Here is a 22,977-nt window from a genome sequence, read left to right as displayed (position 1 = left end):
TCCTGACTTTGACGTTCTTATTTTTTATAAATACTGGGCCAAAGAAGGGGGTTTATGACATCCACAATTACCCCTTCTTGGACACGCCACTGGTCACCCAACCCACAATGTTGTAACACCGCATGGGGTCTCCTTTATCGCACAACGCGAGACCAACTTCGTCAGATGCGGAACGCCTACATTGTTAGGTTTGTTTCCCTTAGCTTAGCATAAATACACAGTAAATATATTATTTGTGTTAAGAGAGACTTCCCCATGTTGCCAGGTTTTCGGAATATTCGATCTTTGATAATAGAGATCAATTACCTCGAAATTTTAAAACAATCGATATATTCGATTAAATTATTTCGATCATCCTCATCGGTTCTTCATGCGTGTTCATCAGACACATGTTTACGAAGTGAATTATGTTACGTCGTATCATGTAGTATAATACATGTACGAAGTTTAATACGTTATTTAAATCTCGCCAGTATGGTATCATCAGAGCAACAGGATCTGAAGGGTAGAAGGAGAAAGCGATTGTCGAGACACAATAAAAAGTCCTGGCATTTGGTAAATATTAATGATGTGGAGGAATACTTAGACGACCAAAGGCTTCAAGAACGTCTTGGGTGAGTAATTGCGTTTCTCCTTACTAGATTATAGTATTTATACCATTTTAACGTTATCCATGTGGTTTAACCACCATTTGGTAACAGTTCGTTATATCGGAGACACATTTCTTCATTTTTACAGAAGAAACTGTACTAGTTCGATATAGCGAAAACACATTTAACTCGTTTATTTTCCAATTAATTTCATTTGTACTTACCTCATATGCATAGCGGAACATTTGGCAACAGTTTCATACATCGGAGACACATTTCTTCAATTTTACACAAGAAACTAGTTACGGAAATGAGTTTCTCCAAGGTTTACAACCTTCGTCGAGGTATTTTCTTTCATCATGTATTTTCCAAGAGAAATATCTCACCGACGCAAAATTGTCATTGCTTTCATTTGCTTGCCCTACAACAACTGAATGCTGCATATGTTTGATGACGTAAGCCCCTGTCAGTGTTCCAACCCCCCTTTTTTTTACTATGCTTGCCTAACGTAACCAAACCTAACCTAACCTTATCGGAAATTGTTTGTGGGGCTATCCATGAATGGTTCGGTAAGGCTATTGGTCAGCTACCGTGCATAATGGTTTGTGGGGCTATATGTCAGCTACCCGTGCATAATGTATAATTTCCACCGGTGACTAACACGATAGTAGGTATTTTTCGGTGCAGAAGGTTGAAACACTGCATACCCACAACATGAGTCAAGATGTGCCCGCCATATTGTGTGTTCCGGAAGCGAAGAAAGGAATAAAAAAAAGCACTCAGAATGTGAAAAATTGTGTTTGTTTTCGTGTCAAAAGCATAATGGCAGCTTGGACTATGTTCCGCAATACAAAATTGGTAAGTACGAACCATGCAAAACACACAATATTCGATTTTAATGTCTCCGATCTATGAAACTGTTACCGAACAGTTTTCAACTTGGGATTACTTTTTTCGTTATTTTTAACATTATAAGTATTTATTGGTCGTTGCTAATTGGCGGCCAAATCTTGACTCACGTTGTCTATCGTCAGCTGATATGCAGTTTTACCAAACTTATGAACCGATAAATGTAAAAAAATATTTTCTCTGTTTTATTTTCATTAATTGTAAGTTGATTTGTTTCAAACCAAAAAGTCGACCTTTCCTCTATTTCCTTATCACGCTTCTCAACTGTAAATTTGTCACTGCCCACTGTAAGGAATGTGGTATCATCTGCATATAAAACAGTCTTATGAGGAATAATATTAGGTAAGTCATTTATATAAATATTGAACAATAATGGGCCAAGGACAGAGCCTTATGTAACTCCATTTTTTATATTTAAGAATTCTGATTTTATGTTGTCTACAGTGACCATTTGTTGTCTATTTGACAAGTAGGATTTTATTAGAACAAGTTCAATTTCTTTGATGCCATAGAAGTGTAATTTTTTTATTAATATTTGATGGGAAACAGTGTCAAAGGCTTTACTCAGATCAATAAGTGTTGCACTTAACAGAAAGTTTGGATTCAAATGCATCTAACACAGTGGATAGATGGGCTCGGAAACCATATTGTGCACTTGTATATAAATTATTATTTGTGAAATAGCTATCGAGTTTATTATATAAACAGTGTTCTATAATTTTGGAGACTATGGGAACAAGTGATATAGGATGGTAATTGTTGGGGTTCGATTTATCACCTTTTTTATACACTGGTATGACGACTGAGAGCTTGAGGCAGGAAGGAAAGTGCCCACAATAAATCATGCAGTTTATGAGAATGCAAAGTGGGGACTGTAGAATATCAATGATTCTTTTTAAAACAAAGTTCGACATTCCATAAAAGTCTTCAGATTTTGAATTATTTAGTTTTTGTGCTGCTTTTAAAATATCAGCAGGTTGGGTTTCATGCCACCGGAAGTCAGTTCAGATGTTACTGATGTTTTGTGACATGAGATTAGATTATTATATTCATTACAATCAAATTGATTCGTAGAATTGTGTTTTGTATCTAATTCGTTACCTACCCTGGCAAAGAAATCATTAAATTCACTTGGGGTAATCGGAACATTTTCTTTTGTTCTGGGTTTCCCTCTGCCTTAATGACATTCCAAGCTGCTTTGCATTTATTATTGAAGTTATTAATAAATTTATCATTTTCTAATTTCTGATCTGTAAATATTTCTTAATTTGAGATATCTGGTCTTATGTGCTTTACCATTTTTGAATCCATTATAATACATCATAAGCAAGGTTTTTAATTTACTCAAGTGTGGATTATACCATTGACCTAAGTGCCTTTGTTCACGTTTAGCTTTAATTGGTTTCTCCTTTTTTTGGACTCTAGGACAGCAGTCGTTATATTGGAGATGGTACTGATAAATTTCTCAAATAATGCATCTACATTTGCACTTGAGAAAATGAAATGAATCCAATCAACATCTTTTAATTGTTTCTTAGTATATTCAGCCTGTTATCATTAATTAGTCTAACAGATTTAATTTGATTATGTATAGTATTCAGAGGTATATTATTGTTCAATTTTAACCATAAGCCTTTGTGGTCCGTTAAATAAAATGTATTGAATATCCCTATCTCATAGCAGTATTTATCTAGGTTTGTTAAGATGTTATCTAGACAAGAGTCTAGTCTTGTTGGCCTGTTTGCACAGTAATAGTTGATAGATTTGAATATATTTAGATGTATTTGCTTAGGAGTACTGTTTCGAATGTCAAAATTGATGTCTCCAAGAATAATTATTTTATGTTTGTTAAAGTTTTTGTCTAAGTACTAAATAATATTTAGCACAAACTCGATAAAAAATTCTACACTACTTTCAGGTGCTCTGTACACTGAGATAACAATTGTTCTTAAATTTGGCAGTGACTAGGTATCTAGGTTGTCGCTGATATATAGTGATACACCACCATTGTTCATATTTGATCTGCAATAACCAGTAATTAACCTAAAACCTGGAGGTACATATATTTGCAATTCTTCATCCTGTAGCCAGTGTTTGTTTATCCTTAAAATGCAGTTATTTATTCCCCCCCATTAATATTTCTAGTTCATCTCATTTATTTTTAATGGATCTTATGTTCAGATGCAATAGTAAGATATCATTTCCATTACAAGGTGGTATCCCTAACTTAGCTTGCCGTAGTAAATTTGTTTGAATATTTTCATGGATTAATCTCACATCATAATTATGAATTGGATTGTCCACCACCCGACTCAGTGAGGGCCTGTCTTTGCTTATGAGGCCGGGTGGGGCAGAAAGTTTCCCTGTTTTGGTTCTGTTTTTTAGCCATTTCAGCTCGATAGGTTTTAGCATAGTGTATAAATTTAACTTGTTTTGAACCCATAAAGCACATGATTGTATATAATAATTAAACAGGGACCCTTGACCGACTGTATCCTCTTTGAAAATTACATCATTTTTTTTAATTAATACATTTTGATGTTTTATGTAACATAAAATTTGTTTCAAGGACACAGAAACTGCAACTAACGGGAGATGTTCGATCCCAAAATATGGCCTGCATAAGTGTAAAACCTATGTTGGACTATTGTCACCAGTTGTTTATTTATAAAAAACTGGTTGTACGCACACTCAAAAAAAAAAAACCTAGCAAATTCTAATGTGACAAAACCTAACATTCCCAACAATTCTCTAAGTGTTAGTGACAATTGTACTACATTATCATACCATGTTGATTAACTTCTTTTTTTTTTCAGAAATAAAATGTAAAATATTGCTTTAAATACTTGTGAAGTTCAGTGATTGGCAACTGTTTGAGAAATCTTGTAAAAGAGATAAAGGCTTAGCAGAGCTTATAATATTCCAAATAATAAATATAGTACAAGTCACAGTGGGTTTTATCATGTTATTTTTCTCAAACAATTCTAAATAGATTTTTTAACACAAATAATAATGTATTTCCAGAATGTAGTTGAACAGAGCTTATAATTTTGAAATGTTATTGTACTTCGGTTGTCAGTGTAATAAGTTTATTTTGGCTTTACAGTATCAGTATACCAGTAAATAATTGTGACTTTTCACCATATTCTAGGGGACCATTTACCAAGAAAGAAGACAATGAGCTCTTCCTTGTGGACTTGGGTGGAGAGGATGCGAAGAAAGACAAGACTCCTCACCAAAAGTCAACAGCAGGAGAGTTGGTGTTGGAAGATGGAACATCTCAGCAAAAACCTATTCAAAGGAAGAAGAGAAAAGAATTAAAACCATTGAAGTGTTTTCGGATACTTAATGTTCGGTCTGCAGTTCCAGATCCAGTAAAAAATAGGTAAGTTTTCATCTTGAGTGAATATTCCTGCAAACTTCAGTTTTCTTTTTCTTCCCAAGATAACCCAGGACTACTATTTGTTCAATACTTGTGTATATGGTTTTGAAGCCAAATAACACATTTTTGCAGTCCATTTTGATATGTTAAATGACCACCTTTCCATTTAAGAAAATGATGTTGAAATCAAGGTGGTGGCTGTCTTGGTAGCATGGCCTGGATGCCTTTACCCCTCTCACATCATGGTTTGTGGCATTGTATTTGTTGATATCAACCCGTCTTGTCTTCTAAAGGGGTGGTTCCAAACTATTGGCCCACCCTGTCTATAAATGTATGCAAATATTCTAAATATATGTTGTAGCATGAAAATTCATGCAGTTAGTTTTCTGTAATAGTCATAAATATAATCATTGCCACTCTCTGTTGACAGTTATAATAAATTAAGAAAACTCTTGGTAATGTGCAATATTAGCATTTTTAATTGGTCTCCATTTGTGTTTCATAAATTAGCATAAATTTATACACTATGGACTACAGAGACATTTTGAGAGCACAATATTGTTCAGAATAACTAAGTTAACACTTTACAAGACACTGACCTGTATTGACCTATGCTGCGGAAACTTGGACCAGTTCAAGGAAAGATGAACAGCTGGTAGAGACCTTTGAAAAAAAGATATTAACGAAGAATATTGGGAGCAGTATGTGAGAATGGAGAATGAAGAAAACTATTTATTAAGGAGCTCTACGACTTATGTCAAGAACCAACAGTTTATTTATTTATTTAATAGAAGATTCCAAAGGTACCGTCGACCCTCCGTACCCCCGTGATAAGGTGATAATTTTTGTCATTTATGAAGATTATGTTCTATACAAACGATTTATGTTGTTTTTAGCTTTAGGAGATGTATTATAGTGGAGTAATGAGAGTTTTTTTGATGGGACTATTTATGACGTCATTTTATCGTTGCCATCTGCACTTGATATGAAGGAACATGTTACGTTGTTTGTATTTTGTAACTTTGAGCTATGTTGGAAATATCGGAGATTGAAGGTTGGCAATCCTGGTGTTACGTCAGGGACCGCGAGATTTACTTCAGACGATGTTTCAGTAAACTAGGAATGCCTATGAGGCTAGGTTAGGTAGCATTAGCATAAATACAATGACAAATTATTATTTAGGCTAAGAGAACTAAACCTAGCTAGCCTAACCTAAGAACGTAGGCATAGCCTAAAATTAAAAAGCTATCTCCCGTGACGTCAGAACACAAGGTTGCTAAAGTGTTGTGCAATAAGTGAGACCATCATGTGACATGGTACTGCCCGGATTTTCTTTGGAAGGGCGTGCGTGCATTTTTAGTGTGGTAAGTGCTATCAATGAAAATGTGGGATTCGTCTGCCAATTGACACATTTCGCCCCTGCAACCACGTAGCAGAAAGTGCATTGTTTTAAGGTTAGTACTTTTTAAAATTATATATTTTTGTTCGCATTGGAAATAGTTGTTAGGTTAGAGGGCCAGGTTTGGTCACAATAGTGATTTCAAGTTGTTTTTTTCTTAGTACTTTCAAAAATTATGTATTCTCGTTCGTATTGAAAATGGTTGTTAGGTTAGGAGGGCCAGATTTGGTACCGATAGTGAATTCACGTTTTTATTATGCCAGGAGTGTTAGTTTTGCTGCTGTTTGGGAATTTTTTACGAGAAAAATGAGTGATAGTAGTCCGGAATAGGAGTTTCTTGTGCTTACATGGGTCATACTTTGCGATCAAATATCTCTGTTATTTGTGGTTTCCTAATGCTGGAACAGCTTTTATATTACGTAAAAGTTGAAGTCTGTCTATTAAAAAAAATAGACTTAATTCTCGAGGGGGTACAGTGGGTCAACGGCCTCCATTCCAAATACAGCGTTAGCCATTTTACATTGGAATTAATTAACAGAACATAATAATAAGTAATAACATAAAACAACAATAAATAATAACATAGAATAAAGTTACATGTGGTTGAGAGACTTGCATACTTTTAGTTAACTTTCTTCTAAAACTGTCCAGAATTTCAAAAATGTCTATTTGGCTTCTTAGATTATTATATTCGCTGGGTTGTCTATGGAACAGAGAACGCTGGATGAGGCACAATCTTGGCTTCTGAGAAGCAAAAAGTTGAGTGCTTCTTGTTGAGCGGGCAGTCACGCGAAAGTGACTTTCCTGAAGGAGGCGGTCACTTCTGATGTTGCCATTTACTATTTTATGTAGGAATATATGGTCTGCCAGTCTATGTCTCTCTTGAGGAGTTTGGATATATAACATTTGCAGGAGGATGGACTTTTGCAAGTGTTTTTTGGACGGAATTTGGTGACGAACAATGGCCAGGAAGAAATTTATGATGGAATTTAGTCTATCTGAATTTGAGGGGCATGTCATAGACCAGATCGGAGAGCAGTATTCAATTTTTGGTGACAACAGATTTGTAAACACATTGAACCCTTTGTGACTGCAGAGATGTACTCAGAAAAGGAAAGTTTCTCATCGAATATGACGCCCAGGTCCTTTAGTGCAGCAACTCTTTGAACACAATTATTTTTTATGTTGTATTTTGTATTTAATGCGTTTTTCTTTAAGGAGAAGGTCATCATGGTACATTTTTGAGGGTTGAGTTTTAAGTTCCATTATTTACACCACTTGATTAGAGAATCTAAATTCTTTTGCGGAAGTGCCAAGTCATTGAAATTGGAGATTTTACTATATATTTTGCAATCATCAGCGAACAAGAGAAGGTTTTTGCATGAATCGGAAAGATATTCTGGAAGATCATCGAGGTACAGGATGAAGAGAAGAGGTTCCAGAAAGAACAAAATTTTTTGTTGTCTGTTTTGGAAGTAGTGCTTGAGCAGAGAGAGAAATTTTCCATGAATATTGAATCTGTGGGATAATTTATGAAGCAGGAAATTGTGGTTTATAGAGTCAAAAGCTTTCGAAAAATCCAGATATATTACATCCAGTTGAGAATTTTCAGGTATAGAGTAGATAGCCTCAGATAATAAAATGCTCAAGTTGGTTAAGCAGGAGCTGCCTAGTAAGAAGCAGTGCTGTGCTGTATTTATAAATGGAGAGGCAAATTTGTAGAGTCGATCCTTTATTATCTTTTCACAGGCGATAGAAAGTGGTGAAAGAAGGGAAATAGGCCTATAAGAAGAAACAGCACGCTTGTCTCCAGATTTATATAATGGTACCATGTTAGCATTTTTCCATGAAATTGGAGCATATGTTTAACCTTTTGAGTCCCGAGGCCATTTTCACAAGTAAGCCTATCGGTCCCGAGCCGATTTTGAGCAAAATGCATAGTTTCAATTAAATGAGTGTAGATCGGAGACTAATTGCCCGAGAGAGATGAGTGATATACCGTTGTACGCGGAATGAACCAGAGATTCAGACTATATGAAATTTATGCAAATTTGGCATATATGTGGCGGGGGGGGGGAGGGGGCTAACTCTCAAAATTCCAAAATTTCGGGGAAAAAAATTTGGTTCCCCCACCCTCCCCTCCAGAAAAAAGTACATGACAGTGTCGACATGCATATGGAAATGATCGCTGACATGTAAGGAACACAAAAATATTTGCATTATTATCATATGACCAATGTAACTTGAGTTGTACCCCCAAAAGGAATGGTTCAAGCTTCAAAATGCAGCGGTACCTTGAAATGACTATAGCTCAGAAACTAAATGCCCTAGAGATATGAAAGATATACCATTCTACGCAGAATGAATCACAGATTCAGACGATATATAATTTATGCACATTCGGCGTATATATGGAGGGGGAAATCCCCTGAAAATACTTTTTCTTTTAAAAAATGGGGTTTCGTCTCCCCCGCCCCCCCCCCCCCCCCCCCGCCCCGAAAAAAAGAAAATGAAAAGTTCAAAATGCACATAGAAATTATCGCTGGCATGTAAGAAACAGAAAAATAATGCATCATTGTCATATGACCAATGTAACTTGAGTTGTACCCCCAAAAGGAATGGTCGGCACGCCACTGATCCAAGCTTCAAATTGCAGCTGTACCTTGAAATGACTATAGCTCAGAAACTAAATGCCCTAGAGATATGAAAGATATACCATTGTACGCAGAATGAATCACAGATTCAGATGATATATAATTTATGCACATTCGGCGTACATATGGAGGGGGAAAGGGGGGAAATCCCCTCAAAAATACTTTTCTTAAAAAAATGGTGTTCCCCCCTAAAAAATGCACAAAATGCAAAATTTATGCAAGTTTGGCATATATATATGGAGGGGGAAGGGAGAAAAGGTCTTCCTTTGGTGGCAAAAATTTGACCTTGAAAAGAGAAGTCCCTTTCCCCTCCATTTTCATGAAGACAAAAAAAATGCAAAAAAACATTTCTGTTAAATACATGTGTTAGGAACAATATATATAAAAAAAATCGAAATTCTAGCCAAAAATAGAAAAGTTATAACGTAAAACTACGACCTTGACACAGGGTATCTCGATCGAGATACTTGGGACCGTGAGGCTTACATTTGGGTATCTCGATCGAGATACTTGGGACCCAAAAGGTTAATAAAATAGAGAAGGGAATAGTGAGAGAAGAAGCAATGTTTTTTTAGGAAAATAGAAGGGATTTCATCAGGACCATTTGCGGGATTTTGAGGCATGGAATTTAGGATGTATTGCACTTCTTCCGGAGACGTGGGTGTATGGTTATGGGTGTAATAAAAGCGGCAAGGTTAAGATCGGCAGGTCATGTGATTCGCATGAGTGACAGTGACCCTGCAAAGAGAGTGATATTGGATAGCCCAGGTGGACAGGGAAAGCGAGGAAGGCCTAAATTAAGATGGGTGGATGGAGTGGATAAGGATGTTCGGAAGCTCCAGTATAAAAATTGGAAAGTTGTGGCAAGAGGTAGATGAAGACAAATCACAGAGGAGGCCAAGGTTCATCAGTGGACTGTTGCACCATAAGTAGTAGTTTTCTGTTATAGTCATAAACAGGGTTCGCCAAGGTGGGCCCAACCTGAATTCAATGATTTCTGAAATGAAGGAACATCATAGAGGTGTATACTAATGAAGATTGCATTGTAGATTCTTACAATGCGATCACGACTGTCATTATAACTCGAGATTAATTTTGCTATGTAAAATGCACAACACTTGTAATATTGAAATGAAGTAGAACGAAATATCAGAGCTCAGTACACCAATACAAACGTTTAATCTTTATTAAGAAATTACATAGGCCTATATTAAGCTGGCGATTTACTATTATGACTAATAAATATAATCATTGCCACTCTCTGTTGACAGTTATACTAAATTAGCATAAATTTTATACACAAGCCATCAAAATCCTCACAAGTTTTTTTGCCGTAATATATTGGAACCTACTTTGAGGATTAAGGATTAATGAAATGTAAATACAGACAAGTTGAAAGGACCGCCTTTGGCTAAAAATATTAATTTATGCAGTTTGATGTATTTTGCAGCAAGATGCAGGTTTCATTTGTGTAAAACTATTCTTTGTAACAGTTGGAAAAACACATTAGTCTTCGGGCATTTTTTGAATCTGCACACATGGGTTGGCTTACAGAAAAAAAATTCATGGAACTACGAAGGCAGCGTTCTGTAATATTACTATTTTATTAGATTATTACACACCTGCAGTGAAGAGTCAGGAGCGACATACATAACCAAATCCTGAAAACTTTGAACTCCTGTAACTGTTGATATGGAATAGCCAGTGTTTCCTTCTGATGGTCTGTAAATGCTGAAGTGTCTGCCAGAAGGCATCGGCATTAGCAATGCCTCCATATTCAAGATATTCCAGCAGCAAGATGCGCAAGCAGTAACCAGAACCTCTGGCTGATGGGATCACTATGAATGAATATTTTGCTACATGCTTCCTTGACGTCACACCTTCACCATAAACTTCCACCAGTTTGTTATGAATATGGGCAACAAAGACATTTTTGATTTGCGAAAAAGGGAATCATAACCTTCACTTCCACCCTTCACCAATTTCCCAAATGTATGTTCATTTTGAACAATCATTTCACAATTACTTCTGGTCAGAATGGAACATGCCTACACATGCAATAAGATATACATGATACAACTACACTGAAATTAATGGCTTTTGTAACCTTTTCTTTCTGATCGTCCCTCGTATTATGTTCCTTGTTACAGACAACTAGTATCAGCATAATTTACATGTGCAAGAATGGTGAAAAACATTAATACCTTATAACAAAATTGCAGCATTAGCATTCTTTAACCCCTTAAGTGGATAATTTGGAAATGCCAAATCTCATCCCTAGTGTGTAATTTTAAAAATGACAATTCCTCATCATTCTCCAAATAGCATCTTCTATAATCAAAGAAGATAGGCAATTCCGTTTGCTGCTTTGAGACCTTGCATAAAAACCCAAGACTTCAGATTGCAAGAAGTCAGAGTTTCCAGCCTGGGCATAGGTGTTCTTTTCAAGTGTCTTGCAATGTCCGTACCCCCTTCACACAATTACCACACTCTAAAAATTAGGGGGACGGCAAAAGTCTACCCATAAGTGCTAACTTCTTACCAGTCATTGAACACAGACTCAGGGCTTACTGGGATAATGAAAGGTTGCACCAGCTTTATACATATATATATTGGTTTATTATAATCTTAAAAGAATGTCTGTTAGCACACGTGTCTTGACCTACGTGCATTTACTTGTACCACACACGTGCTTTTACCTGCACCTGTACCACCTTTGGTCTCGAAGAGATAAGGGGGACAGGGAACATCCAATTTATTCCTTGCAGTGAGGCACCAGCGCCAGAATTGGCAAGCCAACCGGTGTCTCCTATGCAGGGATGGCAGGTTAGGAAGGAAAGGTCCTGGTACTCCCAGTCAAGCAGGGCAGGTAGAACCTGAGTACCTATCAGCCGAAGCGATTGGACCAGGTGGATAGGTTGCTGCTAGGCTCTTCTTCTTTCTTCTTCCTCTTTCCTTCTGGGATGGCTTCTAGTCTTCAGGCTGGGAGGCCAGTTTACCCTTGATGTTTGCTCGTTGACATCAGGGAGCCAACTGAGCTCCGGACCTCGCTGCGCTGGCTTTATACTCGTGGTGATACATGGGCGGTGAAAATCCTAACTTAGGGAGAATTCACACCGAAGAAACATGCGACATGAGTGTTTCACACCGAAGAGACAAGATGCATGCAGCAAGCGACACTGGTTTCTTTTCTCAGTTTGAATGATGGTACCGATATAATTGCATTAATCAGTTTATTAGTCACCCGAAAATAAAGTAACAAGAGACATTGTTACATGTAAATTGCGTTGTAAAATTTGTGCAAGTTATTGAAACTTGGGAGAGGCATGTTGTGCACGAGAAAACTGAGAAATAATATGCACTGACCTCAAACTGTATACGCTAGATTTTTCAGCTTGAATAAAGTGAATACCTAAACACTAGAGAAATAGTTCTCAACCTCCGTGAAACCATGGCATGGTTTTTTTTTAAAGTCAATGCCCTTAGCCGAAGAATTTTCCTCGTAAATCTTTATAGTATTTAAGATTTTATGCATGAATTAACATGTACCTATGAAATTAAATATTGATAAATAAATTCTAGCATAATCATAAGAGCAATAATAGTTTGATTACATGTGTAGGATTGTTGACAAATATAAGAATATGGAAGTCAAAGTGGTAATGTCGTCTCCTTGTAATTAAGTGATCCCGGGTTCGATAACCGGGGAGGCACCAGGCAGATCCAGTTCTGATTAGTCTATTTGTGCATAAAATGGACTTAAAAAACGAAAACTGACAACTCAAATATGATATTGGGATTGATAGTTATCATCCAGTTTCAGCAGAACATTTTGGTGCTCAGTATAGTTGATACGAGGACACGGTATGTGCACTAGAGTACTTTACCATGTTGACTAATATATTTTGGACTAAAGTGCCTCCATAAGCTGACTTTTTCAAATAAAAGCAGTCAGGTAAATGGCCAATACACGGCCTCTTTTCACGATGTTGAAGGCAAAATACAGCCGATAATAACTGCAGCAAAAAACTTGATATAGCGAAATGAACGTTGTGTTTAAATCTTAAAACATTGTACATATCGATACTTTATTATATCAACAAATTAGAGGTTCAAACATAATGCCGGTTGGGCTCTCTTCTAGAGTCTAAATACAGCTCATTGGAATGAAGCATGCGCGAACAACAAACTGAAGCAACACGATGCATGGTATTGAGAAAACAGCACAGTCCGAGAGGCACTTAAGCGACACGTGCACCTTGCAGAGTCTCTTCTGTTCGAAAGGTTGCATTGATTACCGAGTGTTGGCTTCGAAGCGACATGTGTTTCATGAACAGATGGACATTGTTTTGATGTACTGGAATATAGTTGATAATAAAGTGTCCACCCGGTACCTCACCTCAGTATTTTTGGATCATGCAACAGACCTTCTCGGGAAGTTTCTAGATGCTTTGCTATCTCTGCCTGTTCAAAAAATGGTTCAAGTGTCAATGGATGGACCAAATGTACCAGGTGTATAAGCTTAAATCTGCTGTTTGCTCATAGATGGCGTTAGTGAGCGTATGAAGCTACCATGAGCACGCCATACCTGGTGTTTTTATGAGTTGGACATCTGCCAACACAAATCAGTGCACATCGTTAGCAGGTGCAGACAACAACAGACAGTGTTCCTGTGGTAAGCATGTCTAGTTTTGTGCCAGAAAAAGAGCATATGCGGGAAGCTCTGCTTTTCTGCTTCCATTTGAAGAAATCGGCTGTCGAATCGCATCGAATGCTTGTGGAGGCCTATGGTGACAGTGCTGTATCGGAAACAACGTGCAGGGATTGGTTTCGTCGGTTCAAAGACGGCAATTTTGACCTGAGCGACAAGAAGCGTGAAAATCGGCCCAGGAAGGTTGAGGACCATCAATTGCAGGCTCTTTTGGACGAGGACGATACCCAAACGCAAAAGATGCTTGCCGAGCAATTGGGTGTTACTCAAGCAGCCATTTCCATGCGTCTACGTGCCATGGGAAAGGTTCAAAAGATCGGAAAATGGGTGCCGCATGAATTGACCGATCGGCAGCTGGAGAGACGGCAAAACACATGCGAAATCTTGCTTGCCAGACAAAAAAGAAAGTCTTTCCTGCATCGGATTGTGACTGGTGATGAAAAGTGGATATATTTCGAGAATCCTAAACGCAAGAAATCGTGGGTTGATCCCGGCCAACCATCAACATCTTCCTCGAGACCAAATCGCTTCGGCCGGAAGACGATGCTGTGTGTTTGGTGGGATCAACAGGGCATCGTCTACTTTGAGCTGTTGAAACCTGGTGAAACTGTCACTGCCCACCGCTACCACCAACAACTGATCAAATTGCACCGTGCTCTGTATCAAGAAAGACATGACAAGCTGATTTTCCTCCACGACAACGCCCCATCACACACGTCAAGACTGGTCCAAAACTACTTGGAGACACGCAACTGCGAGGTGCTACCCCATCCCGCCTATTCACCAGACCTGGCCCCTTCCGACTACCATCTGTTTTCGTCGATGGGCCACGCCCTCGCTGAGCAGCACTTCGATTCGTATGCAGACGTCCGAAAATGGCTTGATGAGTGGTTTGCCTCGAAAGAGAAGAATTTTTTTTGGCGTGGTATCCACAAATTGCCCGAGAGATGGGCAAAATGTGTAGCTCGCGAGGGCAAGTACTTTGAATAAATTTCTTGTTGCTTTCTATGAACAAACCATGTGTTTTTCTGACTACAAAACAGCAGATTTAAGCTTATACACCTGGTAAATTGGGCTTTTCTCCATCAATTGTCTAAACATCTGGTTTCAGATGATGAAGATCCAAAGCTAATATCAGTTGGTAGCTGTGGTCTTCATGTAATACATGGTGCCTTTCAGCATGGTGACAAGAAATCTGGGTGGAGTGTCCGTGAATTTCTTAGATGCGTCTATTATTTCTTTAAAGATTCTCCAGCTCAGCATGCAGATTACACAAAAATTACTGGCAAGACTGATCTGCTTCGAAAATTCTGTGCTACTCGGTGGGTTGAAAATGTAGCTGTTGCTGAAAGAGCTATAGCCATTTTCTCTGACTTGAAAAAGTATTTTCACCAGAGTAAGCGTTTCAAGGGATCATACTGTTTGTCAAAAATTATGACAGGGCTTAATGATCATTTTATGCTTGCAAGGCTCAATTTCTTCATGACTCTAGCTAGCTCATTTGAGCCTTTTTTGACAATGTTCCAAACCCCCGAACTTATGTTCCCATTTCTTCATGACTCCCTAGAAAGTGTTGTTAGAGATGTAATGGGGAGATTCATAAAAAGTGACATCTTGAACAATGCAAAGAATAGTTTTAAATTAATGCAAATTGATGTCAGGAATTCTGACAACTTGATTCCTTTTACAAAGATTGATATTGGAATTGGTGTGAAAGCTACTTTGGAAGCTAAAGAGGTGAATGAAAAGGAGAAGCTTATGTTTTTACTAGCTTCAGAATTTTTTTGCAACCAACAACAGAGAAGATTGTGGAACGTAGTCCCCTTAAGTTCAGGTTGGTGAGAGCCTCCAATTCTTTAGTTCCGAAGCAAATGACTCAGTTTCCAAAGTTATGTGCTCAGCGCATGGAAGACCTGATACAGGGACTTCTCAGGAGAAAGAGAATGAAGGCTGTAACTGGTGGTAAAATAATTCGCCAGTTTAAGACATTGTTGCACAATGTCAATAGTGAAAAAGAATTGAAAGAGAAGTTTTGTAACGAATTGAGGGAGGCCTGTTTTTGTAGAATGTCCAATTCTTCTTGTAGCACTTGGTTGTTGGAACTAAAGTGCAAGGCTCTTCTGACGAAGTTGTTCCAAATGTTGTCTTTTTGGCCTGGTGGGTGGTCGGAATGTTTATGTATGAACATAAACGGCTACAGCCCCAGTGTAATAGACCAGAACCTGCTAAAAGTGAAGGAAACGAGAAAAAACAGGAAAAAAGCCAGAAACGACCATCCCGCAAATGAAGAAGAGGATCCCTGGCTATGGCTAGGGATACCATTTGTACCAGACCTATCCACCAAACTCCGACGCATCCTGGAAAAACGGAATTACAGAATAGCATATAAACCCAGCAAATCCATAGGACAAAACCTAGCAGGCTTCAAAACGTATGACAAAGATCCCTTAACCTTTTGCTGCCCAAGCGTCTCGAACGAGATACCCAAATGTAACCCTCACTGTCCCGAGCATCTCGATCGAGATGCTGTGTCAAGGTCGTAGTTTTTACGTTATAACTTTTCTATTTTTGGCTAGAATTTCGATTTTATTTTTTTATATTGTTCCTAACACATGTATTTAACAGAAATGGTTTTTTGCATATTTTTTTTGTCTTCATGAAAATGGAGGGGAAAAGGCAGGAAAAGGTACTTCTCTTTTGCGGCTCTTTTCAACGTCAAATTTTTGCCGACAAAGGAAGACCGGATTTGTTGTTCTAAAGCAATGCTTTTCACTCCCTCCTGCTAAGTGCATTCGAAGGAAGCTTGTTTATCAGTATCCGATGTCAAAATGAAAGTTTTCCGTGAGGGCGCAAGCAGGGGGTGGGGGAGGGGGAAGACAGGTTGTTGAATCTGCGTTGTGAGAATGGAATTTCGAAGCGCGCTGAAGGAAACCTTTGTTTTTTTTAGCACAAGTGTCCACAAGTGGCAACAGGGGTTACCCAGCATTGTCTAAAAATAGAATTTCAAGCAGCTGCAAGAATTGGCGCTCATTTTTCACTACGTTGTAGCTTTTCGTCTGTGAATGTTGTGCGTAGGTGTCGTTTTGTGCCCAAGTGCGAGGAAATTTTTTGGGTGAAGTGACAATTTTTTAAAATAATTTTTGGGGATTTCCCCCCTTTCCCCCTCCATATGTACGCCGAATGTGCATAAATTATATATCGTCTGAATCTGTGATTCATTCTGCGTACAACGGTATATCTTTCATATCTCTAGGGCATTTAGTTTCTGAGCTATAGTCATTTCAATGTAACTCTGCATTTTGAAGCTTGAATCAGTGGCGTGGCGACCATTCCTTTTGGGGTACAACTCAAGTTACATTGGTCATATGATAATAATGCAAATATTTTTGTGTTCCTTACATGTCAGCGATAATTTCTATGTGCATTTTGAACTTTTCATATCCTTTTTTTCATAGGGGGCGGGGGGGGGGAGAAACCCCATTTTTTTAAAAGAAGTATTTTCAGGGGATTTACCCCCTTTCCCCCTCCATATATACGCCGAATGTGCATAAATTATATATCTTCTGAATCTGTGATTCATTCTGCGTACAACGGTATATCGTTCATATCTCCAGGGCAAATAGTCTCTGAGCTAAAGTCATTTCAAGGTACCGCTGCATTTTTGAAGCTTGAATCAGTGGCGTGCCGACAATTCCTTTTTGGGGTATAACTCAAGTTACATTGGTCATATGATAATAATGCAAATATTTTTGTGTTCCTTACATGTTAGCGATCATTTCCACGTGCATGTCAACACTGTCATGTACTTTTTGCTTGAGGGGAGGGTGGGGGAACAAAATTTTTTTCCCCGAAATTTTGGAATTTTGAGAGTTAGCCCCCTCCTCCCGCCACATATACGCCGAATTTGCAAAAATTTCATATAGTCTAAATCTTTGGTTCATTCCGCGTACAACGGTATATCACTCATCTCTCTAGGGCAATTAGCCTCCGATCTACACTCATTTAATTGAAACTCTGCATTTTGCTCAAAATCGGCTCGGGACAGAGAGGCTTACATGTGAAAAAGGCCTTGGGCGGCAAAAGGTTAATCAACTCGGGCATCTACAGCATCAAATGCGAATGCAACCGAAAATACATAGGACAATTCAAAAGACCCATCAAAGATCGATTCGCCGACCACATAGGATACATACGTAGGAAAGAAAGTTCCTCTGGTTTATCCAAGCATATTATAGAAACCAACCACCAACTTCTTCAGGATTGCGTTTACTTCCTTGCACAGGCGAAAGGGAAAATATCCGGGATGTTAAGGAATGAGTACACATGATCAAAAACACAAATAACCTCAATGTAATTTATGTGGAAATTTTTATTCATCTTGGTACAACACAGTAAAACTTAAAAATCCATCTCCCCCAACCAACAATCCAAACATACAAAGACTTACCAACACTACAAGACTGCAACGACATCTGCCGGGAGACACATCAAGTAACGTCAATGGAACTACAACCACGTCCACTCTGTCTTCCCTCAACCAGCCCTGAAGATGGCACCGTGAAGGAGTCGAAAGCTTGGAAGAACTCCTAAGTGTTTTTCATCGTGCTGTTTGTGTTTTATTTTAGTGTTTTAACAAATATGTTGCCGGCATGTGACGTAAGAAGTTTCCTGCTGTCGTATTCATACATTTAGTTGCATGTTTATGACATCAATTCAGCTCATAACATGCAAGGGCAAACTTCTTTCACTTTTTCAACACACGTTCCACAAGTCCAATGGAAAGAGGAATTTGCCCTCGATCTTAAGTGCAACCACAAGGGGTCCCATGTCATACTGCAATATGTAACTTTGTATCACGAGGCAAACTGCATTAAGTATGTTGCACTATAATAGATGGATTACAATCTATTGAGCTTTTTGCTAGTAATAATTGAACTAATAATTTTTCTTGTATGTACGCAAAGCTTGCTTTGTAGAATTATTTCTAACAAGAGAAATAATAATTAAACTATCTACAGAAAATCATAAATTGATCCTACACAATATGTTTGTTCTATCTGTGTCAAGTAATGTCAATTTCTAAATATCATTTAATAATAATAATCATTTAATAATTAACTAAGATAAATAATGTGTTAGTGGAATTTATACCTTCCTAACAAAAGTATTTCAGCTATTATAACTTATGTTTGTTCAAGTCCAATTAATGCTCATTATTTATTAGCGACTGGATCTATAGTTTAAGGTGGGATCTGAACCACTGTACATTGGACCTTCATTGGGGACTGAGCCCAGGATTCCTTTATTACAAAAAATGCATTACCACTGTCCCATTGTGAGGTTCCTTAACTTATGCTGTAGCAGTGTGTGATGACAAATGAGAGGAATGAATATAGATATTTTTATCAATATTTTGTAGATTTCATGGTAAATTACGCTAATAGTCCACTTCAGTAATTTGGAATCACTTGGCTGTTCAAATATCAGTATTTACAATGTATGTATTGATTTTGACTTTTAGTGTATTCATTTGAAATGATGGTATCATTTTTTTATCATAGTTTGTATTGTTAATATATACACTGGAATTTACATAAATATTATGTGATAGTGTTTTTATTTTCATTCAAATTAATTTTGACATTATTTGATTGCCATCTTGTAAGGAAAACATTGAAAACTGCAGAGGAGAGGAAAAAGAAGGCTACGAAGGGAGCCAGGTTTGCTGGAAAATTCCAGCTTAAAGAAATAAATGCATATAATCAACGTGTAAGAGCTGCATTGAGACGGAAAAGACTGTTGGAGAAGAAGAAAGTTTTAATAGATCCAAGTGACCTATGGAATAAAACTGGTAAGTGAACTTTATATTTGCTACTATCCTTGATTTTGTTTTGGATAATTAACTGATTTTACCAATTCTGTATTAAATATCAAACATTTTGTGAATCTTTTGAGTTGTTTATACACTTCCTTAATTAATTAGGTTCACCTCATAGATTTTAATGGCCTGTAATTCCTGGAAAAGTAAAGGAAATTGCCAAAATGAGTGTAAGCCCTGATATATATATGTATGTGCATAAATATATATAGACTTTGAAAAAGCTATTATTATTTTTTTCAATGAAAAGCCAGTTTCTGGGGAAAATAACAGACATTTTGACTGTTTGCCAGTTGCGGCTAAACTATTTCTCTTCCAGTTTCATTTGAGTTTAGAGGTTCATAACACAATATTTTGCAACTAGTTAAATAATTTTACATGGTGTAGTAGCAAAGAAATACATATTCACCATTGTTTCTAGTTACTAATTTGTTATTAGGGTGCATGTGTCTACCCAAAGGTATAGTGGTAATGTTGTCTTGTAATCAATCAATGGGTACCAGGTTTCATCCTTTGTGGAGACATATTGGATACTTGTTCCAATTACATTTTAAAACTGTAAGTTCACGTTCTGGTAGCCTATCTGAACATATAATGGACTTTAAACAAACTTCCATATGTTTGTGCTTATTATTTCAAATTTAAAGTTTGATGTCATAAAATATGAAACACATGTTAATGGATGTTTCAGGATAATTAAAAAACTTACTTTCATAATACATATACAGAAGTATTGTGGTGCCTTGCATAATGAACCCAGTCCTACATGCAAATATCGTAACACGTGCTTAATCCCTCAGCAGGGATATACAAGCAGCTACTTTATATACAAGCAGCTACCTGGCTACATATATATATACAATTAATATGGGTTGGATGTTTAGTGTCAGAACTGATGGAAAATTACATTATGAAACATAATGAAGTGTAAGATGGTATTGTCTACTATGTTATTTTATATTCATATATTTAATTCTGTAATTCTTTTATTTCTCTTTGTTGTACTTAGTTTTCATACCATGCTCATTACTTAAATATATATTGTTTATTATTATAGAGCTTACATTTTAGAAAGGAACAACATTAATAAATGTTATTAATATAATTCAGAGTGGTTGTCTATGATTTCGATGTACTACTTTCCATTGTCCTATTTACAGAATCTGACTGTGTTTTGGAAGGCTTGAATAACGACTGGCTACAAGATGATGTTAAAACACACTTAATGGCGCAAGTTGGAAAGAAAGTTATGAGAAAACCAAAAACTTTGTCTCAGAAGCCATCAGCTGTGCCTGCTGTTGAGCCCCCTCATCCAGGTAAGACTTAACCTTTTGGTACCCAACCCTCTTTTGCCAGGTAAGCCCTGGGTGCCCAGGCGAATTTTGAGCAAAATGCAGAGTTTTATAAAAATGACTAGATCGGAGCCTAATTGCCATAGACAGACAAATCATACATAGTTATATGTGGAATGAACCATAGATTCGGACTATATAAAATGTATACGCATTCGGTGTATATATGGAGAAACTGGAGGGGAGGAACCGGAAAATTCAAGATTTTTTTTTAAAAAAATGGGGTTTTGGCTCCCCCTTCCAACCCAACCAGAAAGTTCAGGACATTGTCAAAATACACATGGAAATAATCGCTGGAGTGTTAGGAACAATAAAATAATTGCACTATTATCATATGAACAATAGAACACCACACCACAAAAAACAACATCAGGGACGTGCACACTTCGCGAGCCTCGCTGATGGATGTGACCGCTCTGATGAACTAGACTGGAGTGACTAAAGCATGCCAAATATTGCACTTTCTTGCATGTGCATCACCAGTCTATTTTTAGACAATGCAGGTCACATTGCAGCCACTTGAGAAACACTTGTGCTCGACAACAAAGACCTGTTTTCATGTGTGCCTAAATCTTTACTTTGTTACAATGAAGTTTTCCTCAACCCCTCTTTCCCCCACCCTTGTGCCAACATGGGGAAAGTACCAACAAGCAAACTTTTCACCCATCGAGTTTCCAGTGGTGGAAGAAACGCATTGCTTTAGAACAACAAATCCCACCTTTGTTTGTCGGAATTCTTTTTTCTTTGAGATTAAGTTGCCATTTTCCAGCCTTTTTTGTTCAAGACACCAAGATGTGCAAGAGTCATTATTGTTTAATATATGTGTTAACAATAATATGAAAGCAGAAAATCTCAATTCCTGCCAAAAATAGGGACATTATAATGTAAAAAACTACGAGCATAAGAATTTATCTCGATCGAGATACTTGCGCACCTGGGGGTTACAGGAAAGTATCTCGATCGAGATACTTGGGCACCAAGAGGTTAATAAGAAGTCTATGCTGGTTTCTCTTGCTGTGTTGTGAGACCTGCAAAATTCAGAATCATTAAAATAAAGAAACCTTCATTGTTTATTCATAAAGTTTGCACTTGAAGTGGAAATGGTTATGTGTGATGTGTGCTCAAGTTGTGGGATTGGTTCGGAGAGTGGCATCACCCTCTAAATTTGAACACTACATGGGAAAGCATACACACAGCGCAATTTATGATACAACATTGTTTATTTTGACTCCTTCCATGCCTAGGAATGGTCTTATAATCCTAATTTGAGAGGAAGAAAACCCTTGTATTGCTTGATATGTGAGCAAGATTCCACATGCTGTTGATTATTCTGTTGTTATTATTATTATTGGAGGAAAAAATTGTGGTCAATAAGTTCTTTGTTTTGCAAATGCAGAAGGTAAATTATTCCAAGTACTGCATCAAGCCATATTATATTGGAATGTACTAACAGCATATTACTTGGGGTGTTCAAAAATGATTGGCACTACAATTTTTTTGTGTGCACAGGTACCATTTATTGAACAATCGAATACAGATTATATTAAAGGTATTCCCCACCAATGTCTATGCACTGTTGCCATTGTTCTGGCAGATTCCGTATTTGCGTAGCAAACCATTCTGGGGAGGGGTATTCCGGCGCCACTAGCGGACAACTGCATGAAGTTCGTCATTTGTGGTGAACTTCTTACCCCGCATGACCTCTTTCATTGCGTCGAATAGGGCATAGTCGCTAGGAGCGAGATCGGGGGAATATGGAGGATGTGGCAGCACAGTAAACTCTAGTTCACGCACGGTGGCCACGTCCCATTTTCCGTGGCGTTGTTGAATGCGTCGGCGGAGTTGGAGCAGTGAACTGCAGTACCTATCACTGTTGATGGTCGTATTGGGAAGGAGCCAGTCCACCAAAAGTATCCCTTCCTGGTCCCAAAACACAATCGCCATTTGTTTGTGCACGAATAGTCCTGGCCGTGACTTCTTGGCACGAGGGCTCCCAGTATGCCTCCACTCCATAGACTGGCATTTTTTTCTGGAGTCTCGTGGGAGAACCATGACTCGTTGACGGTGACCAGATGCTCAAAGAACTCCGCTGAATCTGCACT

General features: G+C 37.7%; 1 protein-coding gene across 1 annotated transcript in view; it reads left to right on the top strand.

The window, feature by feature from the left end:
* Window positions 1–351: 351 nt before the first annotated feature.
* The window catches only part of LOC145985212 (ribosome biogenesis factor Nop53-like), a 49,669-nt gene continuing 27,043 nt past the window's right edge, over window positions 352–22,977 (top strand). Inside the window, exons 1-4 of the mRNA XM_083118956.1 lie at window positions 352–614; window positions 4,651–4,884; window positions 19,312–19,496; window positions 20,684–20,839. Of these exons, the coding sequence (XP_082975082.1) occupies window positions 475–614; window positions 4,651–4,884; window positions 19,312–19,496; window positions 20,684–20,839 (715 nt within the window). The 5' untranslated portion in view covers window positions 352–474. The remainder of the gene's footprint in view (window positions 615–4,650; window positions 4,885–19,311; window positions 19,497–20,683; window positions 20,840–22,977) is intronic.

The sequence above is a fragment of the Lepisma saccharinum genome, chromosome 3, assembly GCF_977018435.1.
Source record: "Lepisma saccharinum chromosome 3, izLepSacc3.1, whole genome shotgun sequence".
Classification (NCBI taxonomy): Eukaryota; Metazoa; Arthropoda; class Insecta; order Zygentoma; family Lepismatidae; genus Lepisma; species Lepisma saccharinum.
This window is presented reverse-complemented; position numbering and strand designations above follow the sequence as displayed.